General features: G+C 42.3%; 1 protein-coding gene across 7 annotated transcripts in view; it reads left to right on the top strand.

Annotated features, from left to right (window-relative positions):
* Positions 1-13,256, top strand: part of LOC132823983 (estradiol 17-beta-dehydrogenase 2-like) — a 91,330-nt gene that overhangs the window by 58,782 nt on the left and 19,292 nt on the right. For 2 of the 7 annotated variants that reach the window (XR_009645620.1, XR_009645621.1), the window contains exon 5: positions 9,941-10,041. Coding sequence is in view for 3 of the 7 variants with exons in the window: in XM_060838179.1 (XP_060694162.1) it covers positions 4,764-4,901; positions 7,748-8,100 (491 nt within the window). In the remaining 4 variants the exon portion in view is untranslated. Of the gene's footprint in view, positions 1-4,763; positions 4,902-7,747; positions 10,658-13,256 lie in introns of those variants that run through there. The other 5 variants (XR_009645619.1, XR_009645618.1, XM_060838181.1 and 2 more) reach the window with 5 other exon arrangements.

The following is a 13,256-nucleotide window of genomic DNA, read 5'->3' as shown; positions in this document are numbered from 1 at the left end:
CAGTCTAAGATCGTATACACCACAACCACCTGATGAAGGAGCAGCACCCGAAAGCTAGTGCTTCCAGATAAACCTGTTGGACTATAACCTGGTGTTATGGGATTTTTAACTTTGTACACCCCAGTCCAACACCGGCATCTCCAAATCATTCTTAAATCACCTGCAGTCCATGTACTGTAAGTTTACCCACCAGGCTGTTTGGGAGGGAGTTCCCCTATTTTGACCATGTGATATATTCCAAGTCGGATTGTGTGTGATCTGGAGGGGAACTTTTAGGTGGTGGTATTCCTGTGAATCTACTGCCATTATTCTTCTAGATAATACAGATCAATGGCTTGGATGAATTTCTGCAGTGTATCTTGTAGACAGTAAACACTACTGCTACTGGACGTCAGCAGTGATGGAAGTGAATGTTGAACGTGCTGGATGAACTGCCAGTCAACATATTCCAAACATACGTGAAGCCTATTGAAAAATTATCTGAGTACTGTGTGACCAACATTCACGTTTAGTTCAACAAATTTCAAAATTTAAAGTTCTCAACATTCTTTTCAAATCCTTCACAGCCTTGCCCTTTTCCTTTCACCATAACCTTTCAATCCTATAACATACATTCTGCTAGCTCCCACCTCCCCTTTCCCTCAGGTCTCCAATTCTGGCTCCTTGTCCATTCCTGATTTGTAACCACTTCTCCATTGGTGGTCATCCCTTCAGCTGCCTAGACCCTCATTCCACTAGAGAAGAGCTACATTTTAATCCCCACATGGCCCATTCACATTAGGTGTTATTATCCTGCCCTTGAACAATCACACCTCTCGTTAGCTCGGAGAAAAATTTCTCAACTGGAAATCTTATGTTGCATTTTTTAAGTAAATATTTGAGCAAAGGTGATCTGCTTCTGTGATTAGCTGTACTCCAAAATGTGTCGAATTTATTCATTTGGACTATATTACCCAAACTATCTCTTGTCTCCAAGTATCTTGCAAATTGAGTACAAATTGTATTTTTACAAGTTCAAAAACACAGGAACTCATTCAAGTTTGAACTCTTTGAGTGATATTTAGAATCACCTTGCTAAGAGCCTTTAAATTGTCAATATTTAGCTATGCAAAATTGCATATGGCCTTTGGGTTCTAGAACATGCAAGTGATGCTCCAAGTCTTTTTTTTCAGATAACTGAAATATTTTGCATATTAAAGTGATCTATTTGCAATCCTGGCTGCTGAACATGGTCACTTAATAAATGTTCTAGAAAACTTTTGAGTACTTTCAGATGAGCAATATGTGCTCACACAAGCAATTATCCAAATTCACATCTGCACTGCAAATGCACTTTTGTATATTAAATGAAAGGTTCCATTAAATAACTGCATGCACCTTACAAAGGAATGCAGGGTTATCACTCACTATTGCAGTTCAATTAACCAGTCCCAGTGCGCAAGCAATAACTGCCATTCTCTCTTTTAGGATATTTTCTCATGGACTGCTGCTGAATTTGTTGATGTGATATCTCCCTTTTACCTACCCTGGTAATCAATGCAAATTTTAATCAAGGCATCACGATGTAGTAGATGATTAAGATATTTAAGGAGAGAATTTTGGATAGTTGCTTATATATTTTGAGGTATTTAAAGGAAATAGAGGGGAGTATAACAGAGAAGAGTGGAAGGATATGCAGCTAGAATTGGATGAAATAGAGTCTAAAGTAACTCATGTGGGGCTATATCAATACAGATCAGTTGGGCTAAATGGCCTCTTTCTTCATCAAATGTAATTCTATATCCTATTTCTAGAAAGGATGGAAGCAACATAGACCAGAAACAGAAGAACATGACATGATGAGCGAAGTCAAAAGGACTATGGAGGCTGCTATTTAAGTGTTGGGTATGACCAGGATAAGATTTTAGTACAGGGTATGGAATTTTCTCTGAAAGACTGAATGCCAGTTGAGTTAACAAGGAGTTGCGTGAGGATGTGAACCAGTGTCATTTTGTGCAAGTTGGACTTTGCATCAGGTCAAGGAGACCAATGATGATGATACTACAGTAGCGAGACTTGTGGGATGAAAATCTAGATTAGGTGTGACACCAGTGGGGAGCTGAGACCCCACTGAGAGAGTTTGTGCTTCTCCTGCTCAGACATTCCTCTGTGTGTTCTGACATACCTCAGCGAAAAACATAATTGACTTCCTCAGAAAACAGACACCGGACACGACCAATCCACTACTCTTTGTCATCCAATACAGCCCCCCACAGCAGAAAAACTTTGCCATATTCTTCGCAGCCTTCAACATGTCATCGATGATGACGAACATCTCTCTAAGGTCATCCTCACACTTCCACTTCTTACCTTCAAACAACTGCCAAACTGCAAACAGACCATCACTTGCAACAAACTACCTAGCCTTCAGGAGAACATTTGACCAGAACACCCCCCACCCTGTCCTAGGCAACCTATGTAAGACCTGTCAGATCGACACAAATACTACTGCCACATGTGGGAACACAATCCACCACATACACGGCCTGATCAAATCCACCCTGCCGTAATTTTAAGTGTTCTTTATCTGACAGGTGTGTCTCCTGTAGGAGAGCTATATCAATTCTTTCTTTATTAAGATTTGATAATATTTTCTTCCTTTTAACTGGTGAATTACTCCCCCTGACATTCCAGGTGCACCACTTAACCGACTGATCAATCATAATCATCTGGGCAGATCTGAGACCCCTCTGGAGGGGAAACCCTATCTGGAACATCCCGAGCATGGAGCATATAAAATTTACAAAAATAAAGGCTCTCTAATACACTCAAAACAATATAATAAAAAACTATTTCTAAATTTAAAAAATATATAAAACTACCTAAATGGAGATTTTCTCCCTTGTTCCCAGGGAGCGTCACTTCCTCTCCAAAAGTCCATCTTATCCTCTCCCAACCAATGCCCCACCCTTGACCCAGGTGCTCCTCAATAAAATGAGGAGAACTCAAATATAATACAAAGCTAGAGTTAACAGTGAGCACCCTACCCCCGCCCACACCAACACCTGAATATATTTGGGAATGTTAATACCATATATAAATATATAACTATAAAATTACAATCTCAACAAAGTAATAATTAAATATAATAGTACAAAATAACAGGGGAAAAACAACCCCGCTCCTAAAGACGGAAGTAAAATAGAATAAGGTAACCACCTCCCCCCACCAACATTAACCAAACGCCCCAACATGTATATACATACATACATACCCACTATATACATAAAGTAATAAAAGAAAACAAACCCACGCGGGTGGGGGGTAGAAAATCAAATCCCTCTCCCCACCCCCATGATAATATTAAACAATAAGGTAAGAAAAAAAGAGAAACAAAAAAGGTGGGGGGATGTAAACCAAAGTAGAGGGAAAGGCAAACCAGCATCCACAATCTCTTACAGTTTATTTAAGAGAGTCCAAGAATTCCTTAGCCTTCTCTGGTGATCCGAAGTTATATATGGATCCTTCGTGGTTAAAGTGTAGCGTCGCTGGATAACGTAAGGAGTACTGAGTATTTAAGTTCCTTAAACGCTTCTTCACCTCATCGAATGCCTTCCTCTTTCGGACCAGAGCTGGGGAAAAGTCCTGGAATAGCATGATCTTGGATCCTTTGTAGATCATGGCTTGGGGATCTTTTCCAAGATTTCTTGAGGCTTCCAGGAGCATCTGCCTCTCCCTATAGCCCAGCAGCCGGAACAGGACCGGGCGTGGGCGCTGGTTTGAGCCGGGCCCACGTATTGCGACCCGGTAGGCCCATTCCACCCTTACCTGGCCTGATCCAGCATGCAGATTTAAAAGCTGTGGCAGCCACTGCTCCAGGAATGCTGTAAGCTGGCCTTCCTCTTCCCATTCGGGAAGGCCCAGCAAACGAACATTTTTTCGATGACCTCGATTATCGAGGTCGTCAATATGATTTTCTAAGGTCCGGACTCGCTGCTCGAGAGCCCGGACCTGATCCGCGGCCGATTTTGAGCTGCAGTCTCGGAGGTCGCGGCCTTTAACTCCGCCCCTCCGACTCGGCGCTCGAGTCCCTGGATGTCTCGGCCGTGCTTCTGCAGCGCAGCCGAGAGTGATTCCCAGCGATGTCGGGACTCCTCGATTAAAGGCATCGATCTTCGCGTCCAGCTTGGTGATCATCTCCACAAGGCTTGTTACCGTCGGTATGTCCCCCAGGGCAGCTGTGGATGCCTCTGCTGCAGCTGGAGAGGGTGGGGCAGGGGTTCCTGCTTGTTGAGAGCTGCGGGCTCCTTTCCCTTTGGTCATTTTTCACTAAATGTTGGATTATTTAAATGTAATACTAAGCAGCTATTTAAAGTTAACAGCTATTATGAATGATTTGGTGAGTGTGGTGGGGGTGGGTGACCCACTTTGCCCAAGTCTTGGGAAGGGCACTATAGACTCAGACTTGCTGGGTCGCCGCCATCTTGGATTCCCCTTGATACCACCTTGATAACTTGTTAGGATCTCTCTACCTTAATTAGTTTGTACAGTTTTGGATTACTTGTTACTTTGGTTAGATCCTTGGCATGCAACTCTTATCTATCATGTTATTCCAGCCATTTGGTTTGTCTCCCATACCATCTTAATTTCAATTTTGTATAATTATCTCTGACTTAATTAATTGGATCATAGGTCATCCTTTCGCTTGCTATGCAGCAGTTGACACAGCAGAAGCATTCTTGTCTTGCATTCTGACTGATCTCTTGACTGATTTTGGTTCACAGGGGAACTACCACTTGGAGGCATGTCAGCATATGGAGCATCCAAAGCAGCACTTGAGTTTTTTTCGGACATTTTGCGTCAAGAGATGAAACCCTGGGGAGTAAACATATCCATTATCCAACCTGGTGCTACCAAAACCGGTAAAATACTTTGCATTTAATTAGAACAATTAATGCACCTAATAACAACTTGCATTCGTAATGTACTTAGAACAAGATAGGTTTTTTTTAGATTACTTTAATGTGGAAACAGGCCTTTCGGCCCAACAAGTCCACACCGACCCACCAAAGTGCAACCCACCCAGACCCATTCCCCTACACATAACTCTTTGGGCAATTTAGCATGGCCAATTCACCTAACCTGCACATTTTTGGAGTGTGGGAGGAAACCCACGCAGACACAGGAAGAATGTGCAAACACCACACAGTCAGTTGCCTGAGGTGGGAATTGAACCCGGGTCTCTGACACTGTGAGGTAGCAGTGCTAACCACTGTGCCACCGTGCTGTCCAATGTACTTCAGAGGAATGAATGGGCACTGCCTGGTTTGTACAAAACATGCTCCAGATGAGGATGTTAATAAGATAATTAGCTGAAGAGCTATGAGGCACTGGCAGCAGACAGGCATTCAGGAGGTTGAAAGTTGTAAGCCAGTGAAGGTGGAGAAGCAGAGGGGATTCATAGGTAGCCTGGAACTCAGCTGATGTGACAGTGATGGGCAAATATATATTAATAGTAGTCAGGGTGCTGATGGTAGCTAGTTTGAGTTTGTGTAGAATGGAACTTGAAACACCTTTTCAGCAAGATGTTGAAGTATCATGAATCAGAGGCAAGAAGATGGAGTTTTTAGCTGGAGTTAAATAAAATGGTAGCGTTTTCCTGATCGTTAGAGATATTTTGACCAATTAGATGTTTGGAAAAAGTGAAGCCATTTTTGTTATGCATACACTCCAATCTGACTTCTCTAGCAATTGATTCCATCCTTCCCCTGAACAACTGCTTGATAATATTCCAGACTGTTCATAACAAAGATCCTCAGACAGCACCTTCCAAACCCATAACCATTTGCATCTAAAAAGACTGAGCAGCAGATATATGGGAACACCATCACTTTCGCGTTCCCATCCAAGCCACTCACCACAGTTCCTTCAATATCGCTGGGTCAAAAGCCTGAAATTCCTTCCCTAATGGTATTGTGGATCAACCCACAGCAGGTGGACAGCAGCAATTCAAGAAGGCTGCTCACCATCACCTTCACAAGGGCAACTAGGGACAGGCCAGTCAGTGACACCCACATCCCCCAAATAAATATAATCCAAAAATGGTAATTGGCTCTTTGGCTGCCTTGGCCATTGGTCTGCAATTCCTTCTTACATTTCTTTTGACAGCTACCTCTGTTTTCTTCTTGTAAGGTGCTCCTTAAAGCCTATACCACCTCTGTCCTAATATTGCCTCTGTGGCTGGGAAGAGCCTTGAGATGCTTAATGACAAAAAAGTACTACATTAATTGAAATTGTTGTTGGAGGAAACTTCTTTCTGACTCATTTGTGACTTGAAAACAGATAAGTAGTTAAACAGCAAAGGTCTGGTGAGTAGTAGTGGGGATGCAAACATTGGTGTTGTCAGCATGAATGCACAAACTGACTGTGTAGCTCAATGCAAATTGCAAGTGAGACAAAGGAATAATGGACAGAATTTCTGTTACTGCAGAGACTGAACTATCGGAATAGCTATTACATTGCAACAATAGTTATGTTGGGAAAGATAGGAATGGAATCAAGTAACAACAGTCCCACAAAGGTAGAACATGGAGAAGGCATGAAAGTTGACAATGGAGTTATCAGCCACGTTGAACACTGCAAAGAAGCTGAGTAAGCCACAATTATAAAGAATGACTAGAATGTCTTTAGTGGTTTGTGCAGGGAACAAAGTAAATTGAAAGAATTTGAAAATTGAACTTTGGGACAAGTGGCATGAAACTGGTTAGAACATGCTCAAAGAACTTGTACGGCACTGTAGCTTAGTGGTTAGCACTGCTGTCTAACAGCACCAGGCACCCAGGTTCAATTCCAGCCTTGGGTGACTGCAAATTTCCCACAGACATTCTCCTCCTGTCTGTGTGGGTTTCCTCCAGGTGCTCTGGTTTCCTCCCACAGTCCAAAGATGCACAGGTTAGGTGGATGACTAAATTACCCATAGTGTCTAGCGATATGTAGGCTAGGTGGGTTAGCCATGGAAAATGTGGGGTTACAGGGATGGGATGGTCTTCAGAAGGCTGATGCAGGCTCAGTGGGCAAATGGCCTCTTTCCACACTGTAAGGGATTCTATGGTAATATGTATGGTCAAAGTTAGGTTATTTGAGGGTTGATAATGAGCAGTTTGAAGTGGACTGTGCAAAGTGAGCCATTGGTCATTAGTAAGAAATCAACCCTTTATCCAATTTTATCACATTGTATAGAAATCGATCAAAAAGCTTGAAAATCTGAAGGAAAATCGACCCGGAGAATAATAAGGCAGGAAAAAAGGAAAAGAATCTTGTTTAGATTTGCATTGGCTACAAATATTACAAATTTGTTCAGTACTTTGAAAATCAAATTCAACAAAGTAATAGCATGTAAAGTCCTGGGACTCGATTATAAACTGGTATTAGATTAGATTACTTACACTGTGGAAACAGTAAGTAACAACAAGTCCACACTGACCCGCCAAAGCATATACCACCCAGACCCCTACACCTAACACTACAGGCAATTTAGCATGGCTAATTCGCCTAATTGGATTGTGGGAGGAAACCGGAGCACCCAGAGGAAACCCACGCAGACGTGGGGAGAATGTGCAAACTCCATGCAGAGAGTTGCCTGAGGCAGGAATTGAACCCGGGTCTCTAGCGCTGTGAGGCAGCAGTGCTAACCACCGTGCCACCCACAGAGAAGGTGAATAAATAAGAGAATGCAAATAGTCTTTTACCTTTGTTTTTGTATTTAAAGCACAAGTTGGGAATGTCAACTTCTGGGTGCAACAACATCAAAAACTTATGGAAGGCCTCTCTCCAGAACTCCTTCACGATTACGGAGAAGAATATGTTAATGAAATTCAGCGAAGGATCACGACAATAGGTCCACTTTTCCGACAGCACGTAGGCCCAGTTATTGACACAATTGTCACTGCTTTGTTAGCACAATACCCAAAGCCGAGATACACCACTGAGTTTGTGATTGATGTGTTAAAAGTTCTCTACTACTTCCTGCCTTCTTTGGTCACTGATACTGTTCTTAATCAAGTTTTCATTGCTCATAGACTTTCACCAAAAGGTGCAAGAAAGGTTAACAACAGCCAATGAAACTCTAAATGCTTGAGGCTTGTGTTTTATATGTAATGCTTTCAAATTATTAAGTTTTCAATCAGTAATTTTGCTGGTCACCATTAAGTTAGTTTGTTGTTGAGCTGAACATCAACATAAAATGCAAGTGTGTTAAGTAGGAATTGTATTTAGTACCTGGAAAATAAATTGATGTGTTAGCAGTGAATAATGATGCCTCATTTAGAGCAATTTGTGGACATTAATACTAATTCTGTGGCTGATGAAATGGATATGGCAACAAAGTAGCAAAGGCAAAGATATGTAATGAATGTTCTTCTTCACTGTTTTTGTAGAATGCCTCATTCCTAGATATTGTAAAAAGGAAAATCAAATAGAGTCCCTTTTATGTTGGAGGCAATAAGAACTACAGATGCTGGAAGCCAGAGTCTATACATGTGGAGCTGGAAAAGCACAGCATGTCAGATAGCATCCAAGATGCAAGAAAGTCAACATTTCAGGCCGATAACCTTTAACCTTTGTCTGATGAAAAATGACTTTCCTGCTCCTCAGATGCTGTCTGAGCTGCTGTACTTTTCCAACTCCACATGCAGCAAAGGCAAAGATTTGTATTGAATGTTCTTCTTCACTGTTTGATCAGATGGGTGGAGAAGTGGCAGATGGAGTTTAATTCCCATAAATGCGAGGTGCTGCATTTTGGGAAAGCAAATCTTAGCAGGACTTAGACACTTAATGGCAAGGTCCTAGAGAGTGTTGCTGAACAAAGAGACCTTTAGAGTACAGGTTCATAGCTCCTTGAAAGTGGAGTCGCAAGTAAATAGGATAGTGAAGAATACGTTTGGTATGCTTTCCTTTATTGGTCAGAGTATTGAGTACAGGAGTTGGAGGTCATGTTGTGGCTGTACAGGACATTGGTTAGGCCACTGTTGGAATATTGCGTGCAATTCTGGTCTCCTTCCTATCGGAAAGATGTTGTGAAACTTGAAAGGGTTCAGAAAAGACTTACAAGAATGTTGTCAGGGTTGGAGGATTTGAGCTACAGGGAGAGGTTGAGTAGGCTTGGGCTGTTTTTCCCTGGAGCGTCAGAGGCTGAGAGGTGACCTTTATAGAGATTTATAAACTCATGAGGGGCATGGATTGGATAAATAGACCAAGTCTTTTCCCTGGTGGGGAAGTCCAGAACTAGAGGGCATAGGTTTAGGGTGAGAGGGTAAAAGATATAAAAGTGACCTAAGGGGCAACTTTTTCACGAAGAGGGTGGTACGTATATGGAATGAGCTGCCAGAGGAAGTGGTGGAGGCTAGTACAATTGCAACATTTTTAAAAGGCATCTGGAAGGTATAGGAATAGGAAGGGTTTTGAGGGATATGGGCCAGGTACTGGCAGGTGGGACTAGATTGGGTTGGGATATCTGGTCAGCATGGACGGGTTGGACTGAAGAGTCTGTTTCCGTGTTGTACATCTCTGACTCTATGTATTGACCCTTTTTATGTTAGATATCTGATGTCTGGGATTAAGATTACATGAGGATTCCTGAAGTTATGATTGGGTTATAGGGTCAAAAACTGAGGCTGGAAAAGCACAGCCAGTCAGGCAGCATCCGAGGAGCAGTAGAGTTGATGTTGCAAGGATAAGCTCTTCATCAGGAAATCACATTCCAGATGAAGAGGTTATGCTTGAAACGTCAACTCTCCTGCTCCTCGAATGCTGCCTTACCAATTGTGCTTTTCCAGCGACACGTGTTTTGACTCTGATCTCCAGCATCTGTAGCCCTCACTTTCTCTTTTTGTACGAGAAGTAACTGCACAGTAGTGTGTTTGGATAGGATCATCCCAGGCTTTCTGCTGCTTTCTCCCATCAGCTATTTTTTGGGAACCCAAGCGGTTGGATGCCTGAAGAAAACTGATGGTGGGGCTTGAACTGAATCTTTGTGGTAACCAGAAGCTGCAAGAGAACAAACTGGTAAGTTCCGGCAAGGCACTTTCAGATCTTTTGGTGCCTTCAGGCACATGATTTCCAGTCGCAACTGAATAGCTGGATACCTATGAGTCTTTGTTCTTAAAGTAGATTGAATCTCACTGTGAGACTTGCAGACAGCTAGCACTCTGCTGTGGGAAGAATTTATTATTCAGATCTGCTGGAAAACTGTTGAAATGCGACTGAAAAGTCTAAAGCACAGAATCAAATTTGATTCTGTTTATTGACACAGTTGCGAGGGATATTGTATGTGAATTAAATTTGATTTCTCTCCTGTATTTTCTTGGCATTGATTTACTGTCCTGCATTATGAACCTTGGCCCCTTTTTTATCAAGGTTTCCCTTTGCAAATTAGAAGTGTTAGAAATCATTTAATCTTGTGCACTAATTTTGCATTATGTTATGAATTTCAGCCAAACTCGGGGGAAAACAAGTTATGAGAATTTGCCACCTTCAATATATCTAGGCACATAAATGATTAAAATTAATTTGGCTGCAATATAATTGTGCTTTTATTGTATCATGTGAAGATGTACAGATCAAAGAAATTTGGTCTTGGAAAATAAATCATAAAGCCATTCAAAAGCTAAATACAAATGTTTAAAAAATCCTCCAAGCTCTTTGTGAACTGTTCTTTTACAGGGCATTGTTGCACATAGACAGTTTGATAGTTAATAAAAGGTATGGAGCCTCACCCTGAAAGCCCTGGCAGCACAACTATTTTCTTGTCTCAGTGAAGCTATATCGAAGACTGCAGCAACTGGTCAGAAGAGGACCAGCACGGAGAAACCACCCATGACAACAGCTTGCACTTATTATCTCTATTAAAACCACATCTCTGTTATGCAGTGAGTCTCCTGTACCATAGAACATCGAACATTACAATGCAGAATAGGACCTTCTGCCTTCTATTTTGCAACAACCTGTGGAATCAATCTGAAGCCTATCTATCCTATACTATTCCACTTACATCTGCAGGTTTATCTAATTGCCACTTAAATGCCTTAATGTTGATAAGTCCACTACTGTTGTAGGCAGGCCAATCCATGCCCCTATTACTCTGATTAAAGAAACTACCCCTGCCATCTGTCCTATATCTATCACCCCTCAATGTAAAGCTAAGATCCCTCGTGCTAGTCATTACCATCTCTCACTGTCCACCCTATCTAATCCTCTGATTATCTTATGTCTCAATTAAATCACCTCTCAACCTTCTTCTCTCTAACAAAAACAGCCTCAAGTCCCTTAGTGTTTCCTCATAAGACCTTCCCTCCATACTAGGCAGCATCCTGGTAAATCTCTGAATCCTTTCCAAACCTTCCACGTCCTTCCTATGATGTGGTGACCCGAACTATACGCAATTCTCCAAGTGCGGCTGCACCAGAGTTTTGTACAGCTGCACCATGGCCTCATGGCTCCGAAACTCAATCCGTCTATCAATTAAAGCTAACACACCACTGTATGCCGCCTTAACAACCCTATCAACCTGGGTGGCAACTTTCAGGGATCTATGCACATGGACACTGAGATCTCTGCTCATCTACATTACCAAGAATCTTATCATATGCCCAGTACTGTTTACTCCTCTTGCTCCTTTCCAAATTAAACTCCATTTGCAATCTCTCAGCCCAGGTCTGCAGCTTATCTATGTCTCTCTGCAACCTACAACATCCTTCAGCACTATCCACAACTCCACTGACCTTTTAATGTCATACACAAATTTACTAACCCACCCTTCTACGGCCTCGTCCAGGTCATTTATAAAAATGACAAGCAATAGTGGCCCCAAAACAGATCCTTGCGGTACACAACTAGTAAGTGAACTCCAAGATGAACATTTCCCATCAACTACCATCCACTGTCTTCTTTCAGCTAGCTAATATCTGATCCAAACCACCAAAGTGGTTCAATGTAGCTAAGTGTGAAGTGATTCACTTTGATAAGAGTAACAAGAAAATGGAGTACTGGGCTAATGGTCGGATACTTGGTAGTGTGGATGAGCAGCGGGATCTTGGTGTCCATGTACACAGATCTCTGAAAGCTGCCACCCAGGTAAATAGTGCTGTGAAGAAGGCATATGGCGTACTGGCTTTTATTGGTAGAGGAATCGAGTTCCGGAGTCCTGAGGTCATGTTGCAGTTGTATAAGACTCTGGTGCGGATGCATCTGGAGTATTGTGTGCTGTTTTGGTTGCCATACTATAGGAAGGATGTGGAGGCACTGGAATGGGTGCAAAGGAGGTTTACCAGGATGTTGCCTGGTATGGTAGGAAGATCATATGAGGAAAGGCTGAGGCACTTGGGGCTGTTTTCATTGGAGAAAAGAAGGTTTAGGGGTGACTTGATAGAGGTGTACAAGATGATTAGGGGTTTAGATAGGGTTGACCATGAGAACTTTTTTACACGTATGGAGTCAGATATTACGAGGGGGCATAGCTTTAAATTAAGGGGTGGTAGGTATAGGACAGATGTTAGGGGTAGATTCTTTACTCAGCGAGTCGTGAATTCATGGAATGCCCTGCCAGTAACAGTGGTGGACTCCCCCTCTTTATGGGCATTTAAACGGGCATTGGATAGGCATATGGAGGAAAGTGGGGCGGGGTAGTGTAGATCAGGTGGGCTTGGATCGGTGCAACATCAAGGGCCGAAGGGCCTGTACTGCGCTGTATTTTTCTATGTTCTATGTAAGTCACCTCCCATCCCAGGCCTCTGTATTTTGTGCAATAGCCTACCATAGGGAACCTTAGCAAAAGCCTTACCGAAATCCAAATACGCCATCTCGACCACTTTACACTTATCCATCTCATGATCACCATTTCAAATAACTCAATAAGATTTGTGACGCATTACCTACGCTTCACAAAACTGTGTTGACTATCCCTAATCAACTTCTTCCTCTCTACATGATTATAAATCCTATCTTTTATAACCTTGTCCAACACTGAACCCAAAACTGCAGTAAGGCTCACTGGTCTATAACTAATAGGGTTGTCTCTACTCTCCTTGAACAAGGGAACAACATTTTGCTATCCTGCAGTCTTCTGGCACTAATCCTGTAGACAATGATGACATAAAGATCAAAGCCAAAAGCTCTACAATCTCCTCCCTGGCTTCCCACAGAATCCTAGAATAAGTCCCCGGGCTGGATGGGATTTATCCGGCCCGGGGATTTATCTCTTTTCACAATTTCCAGAATCGTTA

The sequence above is a fragment of the Hemiscyllium ocellatum genome, chromosome 17, assembly GCF_020745735.1.
Source record: "Hemiscyllium ocellatum isolate sHemOce1 chromosome 17, sHemOce1.pat.X.cur, whole genome shotgun sequence".
Lineage (NCBI taxonomy): Eukaryota > Metazoa > Chordata > Chondrichthyes > Orectolobiformes > Hemiscylliidae > Hemiscyllium > Hemiscyllium ocellatum.
Note: the sequence above shows the minus strand (reverse complement) of the source record. Positions and strands in the feature narration are given on the sequence as shown.